Raw genomic sequence first — 23,498 nt, forward strand, 5'->3', positions numbered from 1 at the left:
GGTCACATTCTGAAAACAATTCCTTGATGATAAATGTATCATTATCCAGGAGAGAATTGTCTCTTCTTCCTTAACTATCTCCTGGTTTGTAAATCTGTTGCCCTAGGAAAATGGATGACAAGAGTAACCTTTTTTATGCAAATATGCTGAAAATAGAACTGGGTGGAAATAAAAAAATTGTGTACACTTTCTATATTTCATGTATTTGTTTATATAATTTGATGTATTTGTAATGTAAAGATTTCACTCATCAATATAATTTCCTTCTAATTAAACTCGTCACTTGTATTTATGCCATTTTTCACTAAAGCTATCTTCAAATTTAATTTCTATTGCTGTATTGAATCATCATAAAGTAGTGTTTCTTGAGTATTTATAAAGCAATGCCAATTTGCCAAACTAGGTGCCCAAGAATGAACAACTGATGATTTAAATATTGAGAAGTCAATGTTACAATTTCCCGTGACAAGGATATCACATATTGAAATTTATACTTGTTACCATGCAATGACACTGATGAAATTTCAAGAAAATTGTTAAATATCTCACTCTAAATCATAACTGTTCTGATTTTCTTGCCTTATTTCCGCCTCTGAGCTCTTCAGTATACTGCAGTGGAAATGTAGTTAGCCTGAAAACTTCTTTCCCACAACATTGTCCCCTTATCTCCCTTTGTCTTCCAGAGATACTGTATCAATGCCAGAAGTGGCTTAGGGAGCCTGGGACTGCCAGCACTGTGTGTAATTTGAGAAGCACAGGAACTCCATCTCAGGGTCTCCTCTCTTGCATATCACAGTGCCTGAGATTTCCTCGGTCATTTTGAGTTTTAAAGACATTTGAGTTTTCACAAGTTCCTTACTAAAGTATAAGTACCTAAAGGAGCAGTGAAGTCCCTCAAGTTAAGACATAAGTTAAGAGTGATGGGAAAAAATAATGGGCAGAAAACATTCAAGATAAAATTCTACCTCAGTCTGGTCCGAGGCTGGCCTCAACGTCCGCCTCCTCAAATGCTCTTTTTCCATGGTACGCTTGTCTACGTTTTCAATCTTTAAAACTCCCCCTCCCTCTCTCAACTTCCTTTCATAGCCAAGTTTCCTCTTTTTGCGTTTCACTCCTCAATCAAATGTTGGCAGACTGGAGTTCATCATTCCCACACTACTGAAATGACTTTCTGTAGAGCTGCTACCCAAGTTCCAGGGCAGAGTTAAAAGGTCTTCTGAGTTGTTATCATCTTTGACTTTACTGGTATACTCGGTGTTACCACACCCTCCACGAAACTCTCTTCACTTGAATTCTGTAAAACCACCTTGTAAAAGAGCTGTAAGTTGGTAGCTCTTTTTAAAAAAATATATCTGATACTTAAATATAGGGATATCTATATGGTTCCATCCTGTCTGCTTCTCAGATCTACACTCTAGCTTTAGTGATCTCAGACACATCTATAGATCTGTTGAGATTCCTGGCTAGACATCTTACAAAATCCTGTATAACTACCTAAGTATCTCAATGTCTCCCAACACCTCAGTTCCCATTACTGGGCTTACTATTTAGCCCACCCACCTAAGTTTGCCCTTCTAGTATCTCCCTTCTCCTTTTATGAGATCATTGTGTACCAATTTCTCAAATTGGAAACCAGAAAAACATCCTCCCTTCTTCCCTTTTTTTCCCTGTTCTCCAATTAATCACTAAATCCTGCCATTCTATCTTCAAATGTCTTGTGTCCATCTCTTTCTGTCCATCCTCATTGTACTCATGATATCAAGCCTGAATTATTAGTATTCATGCCTCTTGTATTTCCCCTCTTTTAGATGGTTATGGAGGCTCAGAAGTGATTGCTTCAAATTTAAATCTAATTTTCTCACCAAGTTCCCTTTCGTTTTTTCCCATTTCCTTTAAGAAAGAGTTCAAAATGTTAGCAGTTATTAATAATGCATTCGATAATTGGTCAGTAAAGCTTGAGGACCCCTCTACTATGTGTGTGGGGTACACCATTGGAAGACAGACACAGAGTCCAGCACTCATGGTGCCTACATTCCACAAGGCCCTTCGAGAGCTCTCCATTACCTGTATATCTGATCATTCCTACCAATTTTCTACAATTACCCTACTCCAGTAATGCTGTGTCACCTGGGTTCCCAGACATTTTCACTACCTTCTTCATATATGTTTCAGTAATTCTGTCTGCTAGTAATATCAAACTGTAGTCTTTTATCCCCTGATCAGTATAGTGACCCCTCGTATTCCTCACAGTTCTTCTTTGTAATGGATTTCCTGTTCACCATTCCCACCAAGCTGCTCGTCACATCCTCCTTTGGTCCACTAAGCACTTCACGTATAGCTTTCAGAGAACTGTGAAGCCATCCCCATTCTTGCCTCTCAGAGCAGCGACGTTGTCTTAAAGCATTATTCTCACCTCTGTGCCTCACACACTATAAACAGTGAGTAAGTGTTTATTGAATGAGCACATAAAGGTCTGTGATGAGACCTTCTTGCTAGTTAACATTAAGACCTGCTGAAGGGTTGGGTCTTTCTGAGGTAACGTGATTCCTTTTTTGGGCCAGGTGTCTGAGGCAGTCAGGAATGAAGAACCCATGACTCCTAAGATGCTCTTAAACTGTTGGGATGCTTTCTGCTTATGCGTACCGTTTACTTACTTAGACATCTTTTGTTAGATCATGTGTCTGCTCTACCTCCATTTCTGTTCCCACAGGAAAGTTTGGAAAATATTTAAACATGAGAATGGAATTACTATTTTAGAAATGTCCTTTTAAAATTGTGTATGTATTATGTATGTATGTATGTGTGTATATATGTGTGTGTGTGTATATATTTGTATTTATTCTTCTATCTTTATTCAGAGTGCAGTATGCCATGTGATATGTTTAGCCTATCTTCCCCAGCCTCAACCTGTTGGTAAAAAGCTGTTAATTGCAAGAGGGATATTTAGTGCAACAGAGAAAATCTACTACTCCTACTAGAAGATCAGCTCAAAATTTGTTTCCTGCTGAGGATGAGTCAGTAAAGCATGAAATAAAAAGACAGAGACCAACTCAAAGTCATGGAAATATATTTTTGGAATTGCGAATAGCATATGTTAGTGCCTATGAACTGAAAATATGCATTTTTTGAGAATTAATATTATACAAGTTCACTTTGAAACTTATCTTTTTTTTTTTAATTTTTATTTATTTATTTATTTTTGTGAGGAGATCAGCCCTGTGCTAACATCCGCCAATCTTCCTCTTTTTTTGCTGAGGAAGACTGGCCCTGGGCTAACATCTGTGCCCATCTTCCTCCACTTTATATGGGACGCCGCCACAGGATGGCCTGACACGCGGTGCGTCGGTGCACGCCCGGGATCCAAACCTGCGAACCCCGGGCCACTGCAGCAGAGCGCACACACTTAACCGCTTGCGCCACCAGGCTGGCCCCTTGAAACTTATCTTTGCTGGTTATATTATTTCATTTGTATGAATTTCCACCAGAGCCTTATAATTTATTACGCAAAAAGGCCGTGGACTTTTTACATTAACTTTAAGGGGCAACAGCACTTATTTTCCTTTCATATGTGGATGAGGCCAATAAATTGAGTTAAAGATTTTGAGGGAAATTTCAATAACTTGATTTTACATTGATGGAAATTAAGACACAAAGACCTTAAGAGACCTTCTTGGTGTTGGGGTATTACTGGTGGACTCGTCTCGGGCTGCTGCTGTAACACCAACCATGATTCATGATTTTTTTCTGGATAATATCATTGTCATAAGTCAAATTTGAATACTTTCTCTGTGTTGATCCAGGTTCCTACCTGATCCCACTCCCGGCAGCAGAACTAGCCAGCTGTGCAGATTTGGGGACCCTCTGTCAAGGTAGGGAGCCAACGTCCTCTGCAGTCCCTCTGTTTTCTACTTGCTATTTTGGATAATGTAGTTGTCATTGTTTTTATTTTTATTTTAATTTCACTCAAGAAGGCAGAAACCAGCAAAACAGAAGAATTTCTGGGTGTGTTTTAGTTGTGTGGGTGCACAGTGCATACAGTGTGGAGAAAGAATGCATTCACATACTGGATGATCACATTTGCATAAAGCACTGAGTTTTTTAAATGTGAATGATTATATGCTATTAAACAAGGGTTGGTTTTATTTTTTCCCTCTATTACTTCTCAAGAATATTGCAAAGGTCCAGTATAAATATAGTCATAGAATATTTTGAAAAAGTATTTATGTATAAAAAACAAGGGAAGAAATTAGGTTGAATATTAAATTTAAGACAAGACCATGAGGCAATTTATGATATGTGATATAACTTAAATATTAAGATAAAAATAGTTAAACTAAACTAATATTAATATAATTTTATTAATTATTATAGTGCATAATGACTATGCTATGGTCAGTAGTCTATAATTATATATTATGTACTAAATAGTTGCATGCTAAATAACATATTTAAAGTAACATAAGTTTTAATAATATAAATATTTGGCTTTAATTTTATCATTGCTTTTCCTAATTACCCATGATCCATTTTCATCCATTTATTCTATTAAATACTTCTATATGAAGTAGCATATTCTATGTACCACGTTAAGAATCATGACCATGCCTTTTGTAAAAGCTGGATCTCTTTAAGAGGATCATAGAATGAAAGTGACAGGGTTAGAAGTGAGACGCAACAAATGGAAACCTAAGCTCTCTTCTGTGGTGCCAGTGTGGGAGTAGAGTAGGCAAGGAGAAGGGGTGTATTTCATTATTATCTTTGTTTCCTTTCTGAGACATTATTTTTTGATGTTATTATGATGAGTACCCTATAAAAGTAAAGTCATTAAGTAGTTTCTTTCCAGGAACTCAGTGTAGTTTTAAAATAGTTATATGAAATAGAAAAAACTTTAACTTTGCTTAGTTCAAGATCTGAAGTTTTTTTGAAAATTTTAATTTTACTTTTTTTAATTTTAATCTGAGAATGTACTCTTAAGATAAACTAAAGGAAAATTATGTGTAGAGTTATTTTACTGCTTATATCGCTACTCCAGAATTTCTTAGAAAGATATTATCAAAGCATTACATAAGGGTTTAATCTTGGAGAGTTTAGAAGTATCAGAAGCATAGCAATGACATAATGCCTTGAAAATGTCTCCCCTGTAAGGCTTGCCGTTATGAAATCGGTTTTATCCATCATTGTTTAGTAAAGTTGTTGGGATCTATAAATGATTGATTTAGTCTATACATTTTATTCTCTTTTGTTTTTCTTTACATTTATCTTCTCAAGGAGGAATTCCTTTTCCTCTGAGATTTTATTTCTCTAGTCTCAGATTATCAGGAAGACTGACTTCGATTAGATAATTTTCAAGCTGATAAGTGCTGTACAGGCTGACTTCTCGAAGCTTTTCTTTTTACAAACTTAGGAAACTGAGTTGTAGAAAGGTTTAGTAATTCGCTGTGTGGTCATCAGCCTGTTCATGGCAGAGCTAGGTCTAGAATCTCCATATTCTTTCTCCAGATCCTATTGCCAGCTCCAGACTCTTGTGCAATATGGCACCAATGCGAAGTGATTCTTAATGTGCCATAGAAAGCATTGCTTCATTTTGTGCATTATAAACTTGGAGTCTTATACTTAGTGGCAAGAAACGGTTTCCATTTCTCCTCTATGTATTTTCATGCATTAATTATAGATTGCTCGTCCATATTAACTGTCATGTGCTCCTCGCAAAATTATATCTTTCTCATCTTTATTACCAGCTACTGTAAACTCTCCTAGTACTACACCACCCACTGTCACCACTAACATGCCTGTTACTAATAGAATCGATAAACAAAGCAATGGTAAGAAATCATTACCTTTTATATTTGTAGTATGTCTGATGTGATAAAAAATTGTATTTTAATGGTGGGAATACCTCATGTTCCAACAAAATTTCTGTTATTGGAATTGTTTAGTACATTTGTACATTTGCAAGATGAGTAAAATAAATAAATATCTCTTGACTCCCTTGAGTTCCTCATTCAAATGACCAGTGGAATGAGTACATTGTGCACTTTTAGCTGAAATTTCTTTCAAAGGAAGCTTTAAGAGAAAGACATTTAATTAAAAGGGATTAATTTGCATTATACTAGAGATCTGAAAAAAAAACTATTCATGGTATTTTGTCAGATTATTTTCTTCACGAAACTAGTGTGTAAAGGATTTTGTAATTTCAAAAAATAAATAATTTTAGAATTTAATTTCTTTCTAATTCCAACTTTATGTTCAGTTGCGACATTTAAATCAATTTATATGGTAATACTTTGCTCTCTGTTTTTATTTGTTGAAGAATAATGGTTAGAATGTGATTGTGTATCAGCTAAATCATAAATCAATTTTTGATGGACAAAACTTCAAGTAACTGCTAATACTTCTTGCCCTTTTGCTCCATATATACTTTTCTGTTCATAGTATTTGTAATTTGCAGATATAGCAGTTATATAAGACAAGAAATGAACAGGAGAAATGCCAGGTGAATTGAGTTATTATTTAATCTGCTATCTGTATGGACCACATACCTTAGTCTTTTGATCATTCAGACTAAGTGATTTCAGTTTCTTCTGAAAAAGAGAAATTCCAATCAGGTGACCACACCATTGCCTCAAATACAGTAATATTACCCAATATGAGGTATTAGAAACAAAGGAATTTTCTCAACCCCAGTCATTTAACTTGTGAGGCCAAGACGTCTGTAATATATCACCAGGGACCAAAACCCAGAGAAAAGAAACCCACACAGTTCATTTTTTCTTTTGGCTTTGAGGGTTACATCAACTTCCTCTGTAAGGACATTTAAATTGGAAGTATGGAATATTTTACATGAAATGTAGGTATAAATTTCATTAGAGTTATAAAGACATCAATTCAGGGAAGTGTTTATGGTTATTCTGCTAGTTACACCAAGGAGATTTATGATGGAGCAAAAATTCCAGCAACCCCCAAGAAAGCAACAGCAGCTGAAGTTTCCAGTGCATATTTCACATGGACTGCAGCCAGTAGATGGGAATATTATAATTCTAACTAAGTATTTCGCTCTTTGTATGTTCATACAAAGAGCCTCTGTGGTCTTCTCCCTCCAGGACTGGCACATCCTCTACAGCCCAAGAACTTTTATATCATGCTTCAGAGTCCTTGCCTTGGTGGAGTGGAACTGTATTCACTCAATCATGTCGTTTCTGACATTCTTGAAGAAAGCCTTGTTTAGCCCCTCTCTCTCTGCGTCATAACCTTCATTGGAGTTTCAACAAAGCAAGCAAATGTTAGAACCAGTTAACATGGGTTAACTTGACCACATCAAAGAAAAAAAAATCTAATTCAGATGATTCTTTTTAAAAATGTAATCCTAGCATTTAAAAATATTCAAAAGTCGTCATGCAGTAGAAATATTCTCAAAATTGTGTATTCAGATTTGTGTACCATCTGAACAATTTTTACCACATCTTTAAGCCACCTATTCTGTTTATTTAATAGTTTTTTTCTTAAAGTGACACTTTTTTACTTACATGTTTGTATTTTATAGGAGAAAATTGATATCGCTCTTGTAAAATGAAACCAGTACTATTTGTTTTAAAATAGAAGTGAAAAGTGAAAATAAATATAATGAAAACAATGTTATTGAATTCTCCCTATATCCTATTGCTTTCTCACGTCCCAGCACCCAAAGCCTTCATTATCTTTTTAAAAAGGGAGAGTAACAAAGTGTTAGAGACAGGCTATAGTCTAATTAAGATTTTTTCTATGGTGTGGTCAAACTTAAAATAATGGGAAAGAGAATTCCTTGTTTACCTTGTGAATGAATGGGATTTAATGTCATATCCTGAATATTTAAGATCATTCACATACTGTCAACAATTTCAGATACACTTTGCTTCTTCCTTGGGAAACTGATATAGTAAACATTCTCAGCCTTCTGATCTGATATATTAGAGAATTCCATTTTGTTCACTGTAAGAAAGATAGGCACAACGGTCAAATCTGTTATCTACCTTATCCCGTCCTTTAAACTCGAGGCTGGCAGAGTTGTATTGAGTTCATCAGTCATGATATGCTGGTGTGGTGAGAGAAGAGGGATTAAGATTGACAATCAGACATATTTCATCAATATATCAATAAAGTTTGTTTTCATGGCTTTTGTAAAATGTTCCTACTTCTGTGGGTAAAGTGATTTTTGTTATTTTCAATAGGACTTTTGTCTGATACCTCAGATTAGATGCTAAGAAAATCTTATCTTTTAAGCTACTTTTCACAAACAGATATTTCAGGATGTAATGAGTGATCTAGGTATTCCCACAGCTAACCTTTGTGCCTCTTCCATTACATTCCCAAGAAAAGCTGTTGGACTCATTATTATTTCCATTCCAAATCATATCTTCCATGCTTGAAATATCACTCTAGTGCTACTGAATATTAAACTTTTGTGAGGTCAGCACAGGCAACCCAAGGAGGAAACCAACTGTTAGTCCTTAGTATTGTTCTGAAAACCTAGCTTACAAGGACAAATTGTTAACAACTGCTTCTAGTTGCTCACATACGTTTAGCTACTCAAATAAAAATTCACTCTCAGGATATTTGTATGGATCTAACAATCAATCTATTCTTATATGCCAGGTATCTTAAAGAAATTGTGTGTGTAAGATGAGCAGGACTTCGGTCATATTATAAATGCCACTGTCATATTATAATTGCCTCATCACCAGTTCAAAGAAATAATCTTGAATCTAAAATAACATTTGGTTTATATTTTAACATCTATTGTTTCAAGTATATCTTTCAAAATCTACCTTTTCAAACCTATATTTAAACCATTGAATATAGAGTAGATAAAGTAGTGTCATTTCTTCCAAGAAACTCTGAAAAGAGTGTTAAGAAGATGAAAAAAGGAAAGATTAATTGGAGAAAAACCTACAGATATTGTTTTGATACTACGTCTGTAATGGCAAGCAATAATTTCTGCTTTGAAGTTCTGCATGGCTAGAAGAATTATCTCATTGGAAAAAGGATGTATTTTTAAATACTTTTTTTTCCAAGTAATGTCTATCCTGAATTCTTTTGGCCTGGATGCCATTATTAGGACAATAATGCATCTTTTGAAGTTTCTGGAACGTATGAAGATTTGTGCATAGCTTTTCTGTTGAGACAGTATGAGAGTTGTTACCTCTAAAGGAGAGAGGACTTGACTGCTAGGTTGACATGGAAAAGCCAGCATCAGTGTGTCTTCATCGTGCATTTTCTGCAGTGGCAATGCTGAAGCCAACTATTTTGCTGCAATCCAAAACCCTTCTCACCAACCCTTCAGTGAATGTTTTATTTTGCTTTGACAGTTCACTCTTGGACATTTCTCATGATTACTTGTTGACTGCGTTATTCAAAAATTTTAAATAACTATAACAAGTAGATCCCGCTGAGTGGTTTTTGGCTAATATGGTAATACGTCATTCTGTGGCTTCTGAAGAGGGACTACTTGACAGTGACCCATAGCACGAGAGAATCTGTAACACGAGATGCTCGGTTGTTTGATTTATTCACATATTTTATTTGCTATACGCAATATAAATCTAGAGAATACTATATTTATAAATTGATTTAGGCTCTCTGTTATTGGATGTCTTTCTCATTTATGAAAAACAGTGAATGGAAGAAAGTGAGGCAGGAAATGTTTAAAATGTACGGAAAAATATTTTAAATGTATGGATGCTTCCATAAAATTTCAGAAATGTCACTGATTAAAAATACTAATTTTTAGTATTTTGCATTATTTTCCTGAGAAAGAAAGACTACTCGTATAACAAACGCATGCTTTAGGTCTCCATCTAGTGGTAGCTTCTCAGTTACTCCACTGGCATCAGTGAATATTCACAGAATATCCCTGGGATCCTGAAATAAATGCAAAACCTTGGACCCCTATAATTGGCATTTCCTCCCCATCATTCAGAATGTCCATGATTTGATATGATGAGATCTACAGTATAAAAAGTTTTTTTTCTGAATTATCATGTGTTTTAAATATATTCCTCTAAATATTTTTTATTCAGAATATTTTTTAAAGGAATATAAAATTAAGATCATTAAAATGCCTAAAGAGTTTTAGAAGCTGAAATAACCCCGTTTGCATAAATTAAACTCACTGTCCTTGGGCTGGTACCAATTTCATGTATTTATATTATTATACCCAGAAGTGGTGATTTTTTTTAGCACGAGATTCTAACTCCTACACTGGAAAAACATTGCCTTAGTAGTGGGTCTGGAGTTGGCATATTTTGATAGATTTGGGAGTTCCCAGAGGCATACTTTGGTACTTTTTTCTACTGCCTCCCCAAAATCTTCATTAAATCTATTCCCCATCATTGTTTTAATTATAGGTTTCTACGTTTTCTATGCATATTTTACTTAAGACTTACCAAACTCTAAGCACGAAGAACGATGACTGACAATAATGGAGATTCAAAAAATTTTTTTTCCTCTTTGTAACCTACCATATTTTAAAAGGGTCTTTTTCTCTATTAACTACTTTTAGTAAGGTGCCCTATGACACACATCTAGAGAGATTTAGCAAACCCTGGCTGGTGATGGTGAGTTTGATTTTCATTATATCGGTCAGACTGCTTTAAAGATTGCCCCCAAAAGAAAAAAGCAGAACCTTGTTCTGACATTAGGTTTTCTTTTTAAAGCAAGTTAGTACAATTAAAATTCTATCGGCAAATATTCTTTCTTTTTTCCCTCTACTTTGGTACAAATGACTACATTTATGGAATTTTGATGAAAAATCTGGTGAAATCCAACCCAATAACTTAGTGAAAGTAAATGCTTTATTGGGGAGGGAGAGAGGAAAGGGAGAACGGGGCGGAGGGCAGTACATCTGTGTCTGCCTGTTCATTTTCACGTTAACTCCTTCCCATCATCTCACTCAAGTTTTCACATCCCAAACTCTTTATCATTCTTTATACTGTACAAAAAAGGATAATTCTTGTTACAGGAAATCAAATTGTACATGAAAAAATCACCACTTTATGTACAGTAGATATCAGAAATATATAGAATTACAAACTACAAAGAAACGTGCAGCTAATAATTTAAGAGCAATGAGTTATCTATAAGAGTAAACTAATTGATAACTGTCTAAGAAGTTGCAAAGGTCAATGAGCTTCAAGTCAAAATAGTGCAGAAATTTTCTGTATCAGCGTAGAAGGTGTTTCTTTTAAAGTGTATGAAAGTATGTGATTGTAAATTTAAATTGATAATTATATGACTGTAAAATGTAATTAATGGACTAATCCTATTTCCAATGGACAGATGGAATTGTCTATAGAATTTCCATAGTGATTCAAAATGTACTTCATCACCCGGAGGTAAAAGTACAGAGCAAGGTGGCAGAATGGGTAAGTGGACTTGTAAGATTTCTTTTTTATTTTAAACCTTTAACTTCTGGAAATCTGGAAGAGACTCTAGTGTCTCGGTAACTTAATTGACACATCATACTGAAACATAGATGCTGTTCATTATGAACATGTAAATAGATACAGTCATGCTCCACATAAGGCCATTTCAGTCAACGATGGACCACATGTATGACGGCGGTCCCATAAGATTAGTACCATATAGCCTTCGTGTGTGGTAGGCTCTACCATCTAGGTTTGTGTAAGTACACTCTGTGCTGTTCACACAATGACGAAATTGCCTAACAACACATTTCTCAGAATGTATCCCCATCGTTAGCAACGCATGACTGGATATAAGTGAGGTGTTGCCCTTATATGTAGAAAGAGAGGTGCATTTGAAACAAGAACAAGAAACTGAGCCTAAGAGACTATTAATATTTAAATAAGAAAAGTGCCACAGAAATGGAAATGTGTTTTGGGTAGATATCTTTATTTACTATTAATCCTTACATTTTCAGCACTGTTTTTAAAAATATATTTTTTAATTTAATTGTTTGAGTATTTGATTCAAAAACGGAAAAGTATAAAAAGATATATCATGAACATCTTCCATTCATCCTTGTAGCTCAGCTGCCCGGAGACCAACCCATCTGCTTAGAAATCGCTGTTAGTTTTTCTCAGGTTTTTCCAGAATTTGTGCATATAAAAGAAAATAAGACTATAAATTCTTATTTTTTTCTCCTTTTTATACTAAAAGTCACATTTTACACACCCTTCTACACAGTACTTATTTTTGTTATTGCTAGATTTGCAAATTTGTACACAGAGACCTTCCTTATATATTTTTTGTTGTTTAAACAGTGCATAGTATTCCATGATGTAGCTGTGTAGTCATTTATCTAACAAGTCTTCTGTTGATATTTAGATTATCAGTAAACCAGTATACAATTGATGAAAATTTTGGTAATTTCCAATTAAAAAAAAAACTTGAGCGTTTTGTTTTCTTCTTTTCCTTACCAACACAACCTTTTTCATTTTCTTTTTGATTTTTCATTTTCTTCTTGATAACAATCTCAAAAATTTCATTTTCCACAGGTTTCTATTTTTTGTATTATTCTATTTCTTATCTACCGCATACTGTGGAACTTCATACTGCTTTTTATATGTAATACCATTACAGTTCAAACAGCTTTTGTGAATAAAGTCACTTGGGGAAAAAATTCTGAAGTAAGAAAAATGGGTTTTCTTCTGCGACAGGTGTCTAATAAATGTGTCCTTGGTAGCAAAAGACAGTTAAACCATACACTGAGAGGTAGTGGTGACAATATTTTATATATATATTTGAAGAATGATAGGACAACAGTCTAATTTTTAAAGGCAAAACCCTTTAAAACAAGTTAACCACAGGAAATAATAGTATGTAATTAACAACTGTTAGAAAATTGAGGGGAGAAGTGAAATAGAAGTCAAAGAAAAATGCTGTGGTTGACTTTTTGGAATGACACATTAAGGTTAGTAACTAATTCAAAGACTAGATGATGTGTTAAACTTCTAAATGGAGAGCGGGCTTTACAGAAGCAGTATACTCTTACATCTCATTTTCTTTCCAGCATTGCTCTTTTTTTTTTTTTTTAACTCAGAATGTTTTAAAAAGATAAAATTCTTTATTTTCATCCTTAAATAAACCACTTTTAATGTTATGAATCTTGAAAATTAGCATTCACTGAAGCATCTGTGCTTTAGACAAGTATAATTTTACATTTATATTTATTTCATGCATTTTTTCAACATAGCATCATTTTCATCTGAAGCTAAACTTTACTAGACGTTTTTAGTTTAAGATGCAAGATAACAAAGCAGATCCTTGATAACAGAGAAAATGTAAATGGTGTCCCTGATTCATATTATTACTTTTACAACTTAAAAATACTGTAACCCTTTTTGCCAGCATTTCCTAGAGTTTACATTCAATTTTAGAAATACTTCCAAGGAAGGCTAAATATGTGTATGAAGCAAGACCTAAAAAAACCCTTTGGAGGTGATATATAAATAAGAGAATTTCGTGTTAATAAAGAAATCCTGTTTTGTGATTTTATTGGACGGTGCATCATGGAAGGTTTTATTTATATTGAGAGGACTTCATTGCTTCATTAAAAAGTCTGGTGCTGAGACCCATAAAGACTGTTAAATAACCACAGTTCTCAATAATGTTGAACTTATTCTTGTTTGTTTTTTTAAAAGGTTATATTGTTAATTTATAGTTTTTCTTACTACTAATATTCTTTTGAGATGATAATTACTAGAAAAACATGTTATTGCACCTCGGTATCTGTTGAATGAAGAATATGGAAGGTGTTCACTGTGCTAATCTTCCCTGTGTATCCTCTTACAGCTAAGTTCTCAGCATTCTGGCTAATTTGGAAGCCCGTTATAATCTGAGCTAGAGAAGAAAGTATAGTGTTCCCAGACAGACAGACTTGGGTTCTAATCTGGGATCTGTTGCTTCGTAGTAGGGGGACCTTGGACAAGTTATTTCATCTGTGTGAAGCTCACTTTCTTCATATATAAGACGGCGGGGGAAGATAATACCTATCTCATTAGTTGTTGTGAGATCGAAAGAAATAACATTTGCAAAGTTCTTGACATACAATGATTCAGTACCTGTTATCTTGACCTTTCTTTCACTCCTCTGGATCTCCAGGATTTTCCCAGGGTCTTATTCCGATAACAGCTTATCTTTTGGGAGGAGAGAAACTTGATTCAGATTTTTAAGAAAATATATTACCAAGACTCACCCTTTTCCGTTGTATTTTTCAGCTCAATTCAACCTTCCAAAATTGGAACTACACTGTTTATGTGGTTAATATCAGGTAAATGACAGAATGGGTTATTTGGGAAGTAAAAAGTAGTGTCTAATTTAATACTGTTATATTAGTATTATATAATACTATCTCTCTCTCTAGTTATACCTACACACACAGACACACAAGTACACACATACACACATGTACCGTATTCATAATCTTTCTGAAACAACTCTATATTGTGTCATTTCTTTGCACAAAAAGCTTCAATTCTGCAGCAGTGGTTTTAAAAATTTTTGATCGTGGATACCAATTTTTTTAAAATTTTGCATGTACTCCCAAAATATATTTGTTATTTTAATAAATTGTATACATATGTGTGTGTGTGTGTATTACTTAACCAATACAAGTTATAATGTATCACAAACTACAAGAGGATAATTAAATTTAAATAGAAGTTCTGTTGGTTTCTCACATGCACCAGTGGATCATCTAGAGCACCCCTTGGGCTGCATGCACCCCAGTTTGGAGACCATTTTTCTACAAGATAAGACATCTACAGTCTGATGGCAACCTAGCTTTTCAAAATTATCATTCACTATTCTTCTATTTAAATACTCCACTAAATCCCTAGCAATTAGTATCTTCTACATATCCTCCTCTGCACCTTGTTTTCACAGTTTTATATTTAAATAAATTTTCTAAAGCATATTTCATGAACCCTTAACATATATTCTGTGAACCCAAGGGATGTGATAACCTAACACAGAAAGAGGGATCAAATGGTCAGATTAGTTAGGAAGGACATTACTAAGGAAACTGAGGCAGGTTTCTATACATCAGACCCTCTCAGACTCTTTAGTGTCCTAGCATGCATTGTGAATCTTAAAGAGAGAGCAAGGCATACAGCTGCAGGGCTCACTTGACCATGGAGCCATTTGGTCTCAGGCACAGGAAAGAGCGAGCTCCTCAGAACACACGTTTGGAAATACTGGCTTAGAATGTCCATTCTGCCTTTCTTTCACCTCCTCAAATTTAGTTCTTGGTGATGCAGCAGATGAGGTTGATAATGAATATGTGTTTGTATTTATAGTTTTCACCTGAGCACGGGAGAGGACAAGGTTAAAGTCAAGAGAAGCCTTATGCTTGATCAAAGGTAACGCTGACCAAGTCTTATAGAAACTATAACATCCTTTCTCTTGCTCTCTGTTTTTTGTTTAGTTTTTTTTTTTTTTAGGTGAGGAAGATTAACCCTGAGCCTAACATCTGTTGCCAATCCTCCCCTTTTTGCTAAGGAAGATTGGCCCTGGCCTAACATCCATGCCCATCTTCCTCTACTTTATATGTGGGACACCTGCCGCAGCATGGCTTGATAAGCAGGGCGTAGGTCCATGCCTGGGATCCAAACTTGCGAACCCCGCACTGCTGAAGTGGAGTGCACGAACTTAACCACTGCGCCACCTCACGGGCCCGTCTTGCTCTCTGTTTTGACTATCCGGTAGAGAAATGAAAATAATGAGATAGGAGAGAAACATTATAGTCAGGTCTATTTAAAATGGATGAGGTATTGTTTTCAGTATTTCTAATTTATGAAAACCCATTACCTCTTATCTGAAATTTCAAAAAGACCTTCAAAGAAAACATTTAAAAAGATATTTACAGCTTTATTTTAAGTAAGGTACTTATGTACCATAGCATCTAGTAATATGGGTAATAGGTGCCAAAATATTTTCAGCGTTCAAAGCCATCAGCTAATTTTCTAAAGTCTCCATTTTATTTTATTTATTTATTTTTTTTTGTGAGGAAGATCAGCCCTGAGCTAACATCCGTGCTAATCCTCCTCTTTTTTTGCTGAGGAAGACTGACTCTGAGCTAACATCTATTGCCAATTCTCCTCCTTTTTTTTCCCCCAAAGCCCCAGTAGATAGTTGTATGCCATAGTCGCACATCCTTCTAGTTGCTGTATGTGGGACACGGCCTCAGCATGGCCGCAGAAGCGGTGCGTCGGTGTGCGCCCGGGATCCGAACCCGGGCCGCCAGTAACGGAGCGCGTGCACTTAACTGCTTGCGCCACCAGGCCGGCCCCGATATTTTGAATTTATAAACATAATGATGGAATATACTTCTTTTCAAGTGATATATTCTTACTAGGAGAAGATACAAATAAAATTTCATGTAAGAGTTGACCAGAGAGTTTTCTTCTTACTTTTATTCCTTTTGTGTTCAACATTAGAAAAATACATGTTTTTAAAGTTATGTTTGAAACTTACCATTTCTGTTTATATTCACTGTTTATATTCCTTTTGTGTTCAACATTAGAAAAATACATGTTTTTAAAGTTATGTTTGAAACTTACCATTTCTGTTTATATTCACTGGACTAGATTGAGCCATCCGATTACGGGAAGTTGTTTCTATTTTCTGACATTGTTCCTTTTCCTTTGTGATCTGAAGAATAGAGTAATGTATTTTAATACTGTATTCTTGATGGGGATGGTACTTTTCTCCTCTATTTAGCCAAATAATTTCTTCTCCAACCCTTACTGCTAGATTATATTGAGCTTTGAATAATGGATCCACCAGCAATCTGGATGCCTTTGCTGGACACTTTGTCTAGCAATTGGGACACTTCTAGTTTGGGATATCACCCACGGTAGAATGTTTTTGGAAAGTCAGCATTGCCCTTGTTAGTTTATTTACTGAATTCTTTTACTACCTGACAGTACTAAAATCAGCCATCATTAGTGTATGTCAGCACCTCAGAAACTCTTGCTTGAAAGACATTTAAATTCAATGGCATCTCAGTTTCCTGTCTGTCAAACTAATGGGTAACTTCACAGAAAATTACAGAAAGAATGAACTAAGACAGTGTGTATGGGAAAATCCACACATTTAGTTTTTCTTTGGTATGAACTCCTGGCGTTGTTTGAAAATTTATTCTTATAGTCTTTCCCGCTCACTTTTTGCTACTCTCTATTGCTTTTATGCTCAAAAACCAACCTTTATAGTCTCTCATAGTTTTACTCAAAACCGCAATCTGCTACTTTTATGAGTGTGTAAAATACTTTTTTCCAAACTTTTCCTTTTAATTTGGTCGTAACACTGAACACGGACCATAGCTTCAGATAATGCTATCATACTCTGTCACCTAGACAGACAGGAAACCAAAGCCACAGAGACTGGTTTATTCTAATAAAGAATGATTGATGGTGACAACAGAGAGAACCTGACTTTGTAGAACCATAAAATAGTTTCAGTTTTCAGGATGAGAGAGGAAAACAACACACATAAGACCTGTCAAGGTGCATGGTCATTCTTGAATTGCTGAATTTGGGTATTCAGGGTCATCCACAATACATTGTGCTAATTATGTTCCCAATATTCAGGAGAAGTAAAAGATCACATTCCCAGCTGTGAGTTCTCAGTAACTGGAGTGGCAAAGCTTATCTTCCAACAATAGTTTAATCAAAGGGATACTTTTTCATAGGTTGTTTTAAAAAGTACTACAGTATCACAGTTCACCATTATATTCACATCTGTGTTTGTCTCATCCTGAAATATGGCTTATATATCAACATTAAGCAGTAGATCATTTTAGAGATAAATAGCTTTTCAGAGTGAATTATGAGAACAGTACAGTACTTTATCCTTGAGATTAGCACAGATATTTATGGAAAAAAATAGAGCTATTCTTTAATTCCACCTAACCTTGAATAGCAAATATTTCACTTATTCTTTCTCTTTTTTTTAACACCATAAATATATTAATCCTCTGTTTCATTTTTATTGATACCCACAGAATTTCATAAATAAAATATGCCATTTCAAAAATAGTGCTGCTGCTATGATTTTGGCCTGTGTAACTGATATTGATAGCTTTATGTCATATTTGTTTCTCCTCAGAATATGAAGGTGCAAGTTTTTGTTGCAAACCCAGAGCTTTCACATATAAGGGAAAAATTTTTTCCTCTACCTGACAAAATAATGTCCTTTAATTTTACTTCAAAGTTGAAGTGATAGCTTTGATTTCTTCTATTGACTATAGCTGTGATTACAGTTGAACTGAAAATTATATTCAAATTGTAGAGCCAAAAGTTTAGGATACATCTGTGCTTCCTAAAGAGATATTATCTTTTTAAAGACATTCCAAGTCAGACAGTCTATAAACCTCTTTGGCAATATGCTGGCCAATCACTGAGTATATTTTGAGCACTTATTTTGTAACTTTTCATTCTACAAAGTACTTGCAAACGTTTCATGGCGATGGAAAAGTATTTATCACAATTCTGGAGAAATGGTAACATATTTGTAAACAATAACACTCTTAATAATTTCAAAAGTCAAATGATCAGTTTAGTCAGATTAGTTGACTATTAATTTTTCTAACAAACTCTGTTTGGCTATAAAGAAACAATGTAGAATTAACCACAAGTATGGCCCTTTCTTGCATTCATGCTATAAAATGTTACTTAAAATATTTCTCAAAAGAAATGAGGTGATGTGATGTGATATGATAGAATTATACGTGGAATATCCTATAAAATCTACTCGTATTGAAATGTTTTTAACATAATTTATGCAGCAGTAGATGTCTATGGGTGCCATGGCCCATTTCTTCAGTCTCAACACTTTATGGTCATCTATCTTAACACCGTATCCAGATGTTCTATTTTTCCACCAAGAAAACAACCAACCAGTCAACAACCCCAACAACAATTCTATTTGAAATGTTTTCCTAGGTTGGTGATTTGGGCCCTTCTAATTTACAATGCAACCAACAATCCCACTTTAGAAGGAAAAGATATTCAGGAGAAGCTCTTGAAAAACAATGAGTCACTGGATGAGGGCTTGCGGCTGTATACAGTGAGTGTAAGGCAGCTGGGTAAGTATCTTGAATTTTTCCAGAATATGTATTTTATATGACTGTATATTCAAGTTCAATGGAAACAACAACAGCAGCAATATTCTTTCTATGTATGTTGTTTGCTTATTTAAAGCTGTTTTTTTCTGAGGATGAAATTCATCACATTGGTGGCATTGTAACAAATGGGTGACATGATTAGCATAAAAGATATTGACTCGATACCTATGAATCTAAGGGAATGAAAGAGGCAGATGAGAGTTTATACTCTATTTTAGGGACATATTATGAAAATACTAAGAATATGAGCAAAATGCCAGGAAATCTTAACCAGAACTGACTTCAAGTTTCAGGATAGAAAGAGTGTGTATATGTGCATATGGGAACTCTAATGAGGTAAATCTTACAAAAGGCAATTTCTTATTATAAAATATTATTCCCTTCTCTTCTGTTCTCTGTCTTCATTAATGAAACCACTGACTTTGCAGGAATAGGCCAGAAATCTGGGAGTCATTTAGGACCTAGATTCATTTCTCATCTAGACTCCATTCACATCCTAAACTCCAACCACAGGTGGTCCTGTTAGCACTTCCTCAAACATACATGCTCCTTTCTATGTCTTTGCCCACACTGCTCTTCTCTACTCTCGCCATCCACCTCTTTATCACCTGCATAGTTTTAAGGACAGCCCAAAGTCACCTCTTTTATGAAGCCTTTCCTGATAGCATCATGTGTAAATACACATCACCGCCTTTGAGCCTCCACTTCATGCTATCCAGATACTTAGAGCACCGTACACATCAGAAGACCATAGTATTTGACTGGACTGATTTTCATTCTTATATATATTTTCTTTAAACAGGATTTCCTCTGGCTTGAGAACTCATCTTATTTTTCTTTAACACCCTCACCTCCCACCTCCTCCAGCACCCAGCACATTCCCCAGCACTTAAATACTTCAATAAATAGATGAACAAGTCTTGATGGGAATATTTTAGAAAAGTAAATGATCAAAAATATGGACAACAAAAAGTAAAGTTATTGTTCTAAGGTTATTATACGATTACAATTATATTGTGACTAGGTACGTTGGTAGAGATCAAAAGAAAAGAGAACTTTGACTCCTTTCCTTATACAACATGCAGGAGGTTGAAGTGGGGGAGCGGGTATTCCTCAGCCTCTGAGAGGGTGATTTCAGCTGAGGCCAGAATCACGCTGTAATCAAGAAGCAGGCATCTTTGCTTCTATAAGGAACCACCCATCTCTGGTGTGTCACCAGACACCATTTGAGAGACCTCAGAGAGGTGGAAGAATGCAAATCCTTATCATCATCAACAGTTTCTGAGCCTCTGTGGGAAAATGCTTGCTTATTAACAAAGAGGATTTCTTGGGGATGGGAGAGTACAGATGCTACCCTCTTGTAGTTAGGAGTCTCCACGAAGAAGTAACATGATGAGTGGTAGTTTATACACTAAAGAGCCCTGTGAGGACCAGCCCCCCTCTGTGCTCAGAGGCTGAGGAATCCCAGAATAGCTCTCTCTGCATACTTAGACATGTAATTTGTACCACTTAATTTAAATTCTATGCTTTACTATTTTTCCACAAGTGGATCTGTAAAGAAAAGTTTCTATCAATTGAAAAAAAAAAAAAAAGGCCAAACCCTGACCATTTTAAGGCTCAGAATGTCAATAGGAAAGTTATTTAAATGTTCAATTGGTGTCTACAATACTGGTTCCAAGTAGTCTGGTATAACTTGCTATTTTTCGGTACTGAAATGCAAGATTTTGTTGTTAGTGTTGATATATTGCTTTTCTTTTGATATTTTAACAAATGTGAAATCTGATTCATTTGTGTCATGACACTTGCCCAGAGAGTGTTGAAACAACAGGTGGGATGATTTGAGGATGGAGGCGTATGTGTGAGATGTGTGGTACTAGCCCACAGGTGTCTTCCTGCCTTTCTCCCAGCAAACTTCCAGGCAAGAGATGCTTTCAGAGCAGCTGGAAAATTTTCCATAAAACATGCTCACAACTCAATGACGACACTATTGATGCATCATTTTATTGGCTTTCCCCTTTGAAAAAAGATCAAATTACATTTTGAATTTTTCAGGACTGTTTTCCTTTTATATAATGTTTATATTTTGAATAAACCTTTCTTTTACTAATTTTATCTGCTATGATTTACATTAGAATGATAATGTGTTTCATGTTTATACTCGCATGTGTGTGTTTTTATTTGATGGTTTTGTAAGATGTAATAATTTTTGTACCTGAAGTGTATCAGATATTTATTTTAAAAAATTTCTAAATTTTTACAAATTCTGAACATAAATAACTAGTATTTTAGTAGTACATGAAATAAATACCGAATTACCAGCATTGTCATTTTGCTCTCATCTTGCACCTCTCATTTCCAAAAAATAGATATATATTTCTCATGTTGGTTCACATTTTCACATAGGTGTATGTCCTGCCGATGAGGACCCCAAAGGCTATCAGTGGTCGGCCATCTACCCTTCGGAATACAAGCTTCCCTGTCTAGGGAAGCAGGGCTTTTATGCCTCACGGATATGGTAACGCTTTCATTGACTCTTGCCAGCAAAGCTCCGCATTATCCACCTTCCCAGGGTTACACCTGTTGCAGAGTAGTTCCCGTGTGTTGTATATGGATTGGAAAGAAGGGCAGGAATCTCTGTGTGTGCCTAAATCATACACTCCGGGGCGGGTAAAGAAGAGGCATGTAGGTTGTCAAGAGAAGCCTTTTTACTCCAAGCAACATGCTCATTTAGCCTTCTCCAAAGAAAGATGGAGAAACTTGGAAACCAGAGTGCAGCTCTCGAGCAATCAAAGTGCCTTGTAATTGGGTGAATGGAGCCAGGTCACAGCCTTGGAACAGGCATCTGAAATTCTAAAACTTCTGAATGATGTGGAGTGGTTATTGTTGGAGGGGGAAGAGGTGGAAAGAGAGAGTCAAGACAGGATCCAGGTTAAGGCAGTCGGAGGCTATCAGAGCATAGATTTTCCCTAAATGCTTGACCTCAGAAGCCTCAGAGACAGGTCGATTGCAGAGGATTCACCGAATAGCAAGTCAAATCCCGTTCTTCACCCTCCGCCCCACCCCCAATTAGAGTTTTCTTGCAGGGAATTCAGAAACGGGAACTGCCCAAGTAGAAGTTTTGTATCTCCCGCTGTGTTTGGTACATGGTAGGGAGGAAAGAAGGGGATTTTAGAGACTTACTGACTTAAGTTGAGATGTGGCTCTATCTCTTCCTGGCTGCGAGACCTTGGGAAATTCCTTGACTTATCTAACTCTATGTCTTTATCTATAAAATGTGAATTATAATCTGCTTTATAGAGTGATGTGAAATCAAAATCAGATTTTATCTAGAAAGTTCTTAGGGCAGTACTTGACCCATGTTACCAAATACACTTTTAACCTTAGTAACCTGATGTATCCTAGTTAGGATACAGGCTCTTGCTAGTATTTGGTTTCCATGATGTACACACCTGATTTTTTTCTGATAAGAATTTTTTAATATGAGTTTTATTTCAATGTCTTACAGTTTTATTGTCAAATGAAACTTACCTAGATAACAAGGCAAATTCTAAAACTTATCATTAACTGATTTTGTCAGTTGTAATGTCATTTATGCCAAATATTTGAAATATCTTTGTTTGCTTCATAGTCATCGTGACCCTGCCAACACATCTTCAGCCTACTGGGGGCCTCCTGATCTCTCCAATTGTTCAAGTAAGTGAGCAGTTTTTCTTCAGTTCTCAAAGACAAAATGAAATGACCTTGTGCTTAATGGTTTTCATCCTTTTCAGACATATCCTTCTGCTGTAAGATACTATTGTGATAGTAAAAGCTAGGCAAATGATTGTTTCATGTAAGGTAGAAAATACTGGTTTTCCTCATTCTATTTTTCTGTTCTATTCATTCTGAAGGAAATTAAAAAGAGTAAGAAGATTTCAGAGAAGACAAAAATAATATATAAATTTATATTTGTATCAGTGTTTTGTAGTTTTGTATTATTTTTAAGCAGCAAATATACGCTTATTCAGTGATTCTGGGGGCATTTCTTTTTTTTTTTTTTTTTTTAATAATTTTATTTATTTATTTTTCCCCCAAAGCCCCAGTAGATAGTTGTATGTCATAGCCGCACATCCTTCTAGTTGCTGTATGTGGGACACGGCCTCAGCATGGCCGGAGAAGCGGTGCGTCGGTGCACACCCGGGACCGAACCCGGGCCGCCAGCAGCGGAGCGCACGCACTTAACCGCTAAGCCATGGGGCCGGCCCTGGGGGCATTTCTCTTGGACCAATATGTGAATATTGGTCCCTCCACATTATTTACCTAGTTGCACAATTTATATCTTACTAAAGAGAAGTTAGTCTCTGTGGGTAAAGAAATATTATTGCCCTGTGAAGATTGT

The 23,498-nt window shown here is 35.5% G+C and overlaps 1 protein-coding gene across 7 annotated transcripts in view; it reads left to right on the forward strand.

The window, feature by feature from the left end:
* Window positions 1-23,498, forward strand: part of ADGRG6 (adhesion G protein-coupled receptor G6) — a 132,481-nt gene that overhangs the window by 71,281 nt on the left and 37,702 nt on the right. For 5 of the 7 annotated variants that reach the window (XM_058534179.1, XM_058534180.1, XM_058534185.1 and 2 more), the window contains exons 5-12: window positions 3,801-3,869; window positions 5,739-5,822; window positions 11,311-11,396; window positions 14,214-14,266; window positions 15,294-15,356; window positions 18,939-19,081; window positions 21,524-21,635; window positions 22,749-22,813. In XM_058534179.1, coding sequence (XP_058390162.1) covers window positions 3,801-3,869; window positions 5,739-5,822; window positions 11,311-11,396; window positions 14,214-14,266; window positions 15,294-15,356; window positions 18,939-19,081; window positions 21,524-21,635; window positions 22,749-22,813 — 675 coding nt within the window. The remainder of the gene's footprint in view (window positions 1-3,800; window positions 3,870-5,738; window positions 5,823-11,310; window positions 11,397-14,213; window positions 14,267-15,293; window positions 15,357-18,938; window positions 19,082-21,523; window positions 21,636-22,748; window positions 22,814-23,498) is intronic. The other 2 variants (XM_058534183.1, XM_058534186.1) reach the window with 1 other exon arrangement.

This window comes from Diceros bicornis, chromosome 39 (assembly GCF_020826845.1).
Source record: "Diceros bicornis minor isolate mBicDic1 chromosome 39, mDicBic1.mat.cur, whole genome shotgun sequence".
Taxonomy (NCBI): Eukaryota; Metazoa; Chordata; class Mammalia; order Perissodactyla; family Rhinocerotidae; genus Diceros; species Diceros bicornis.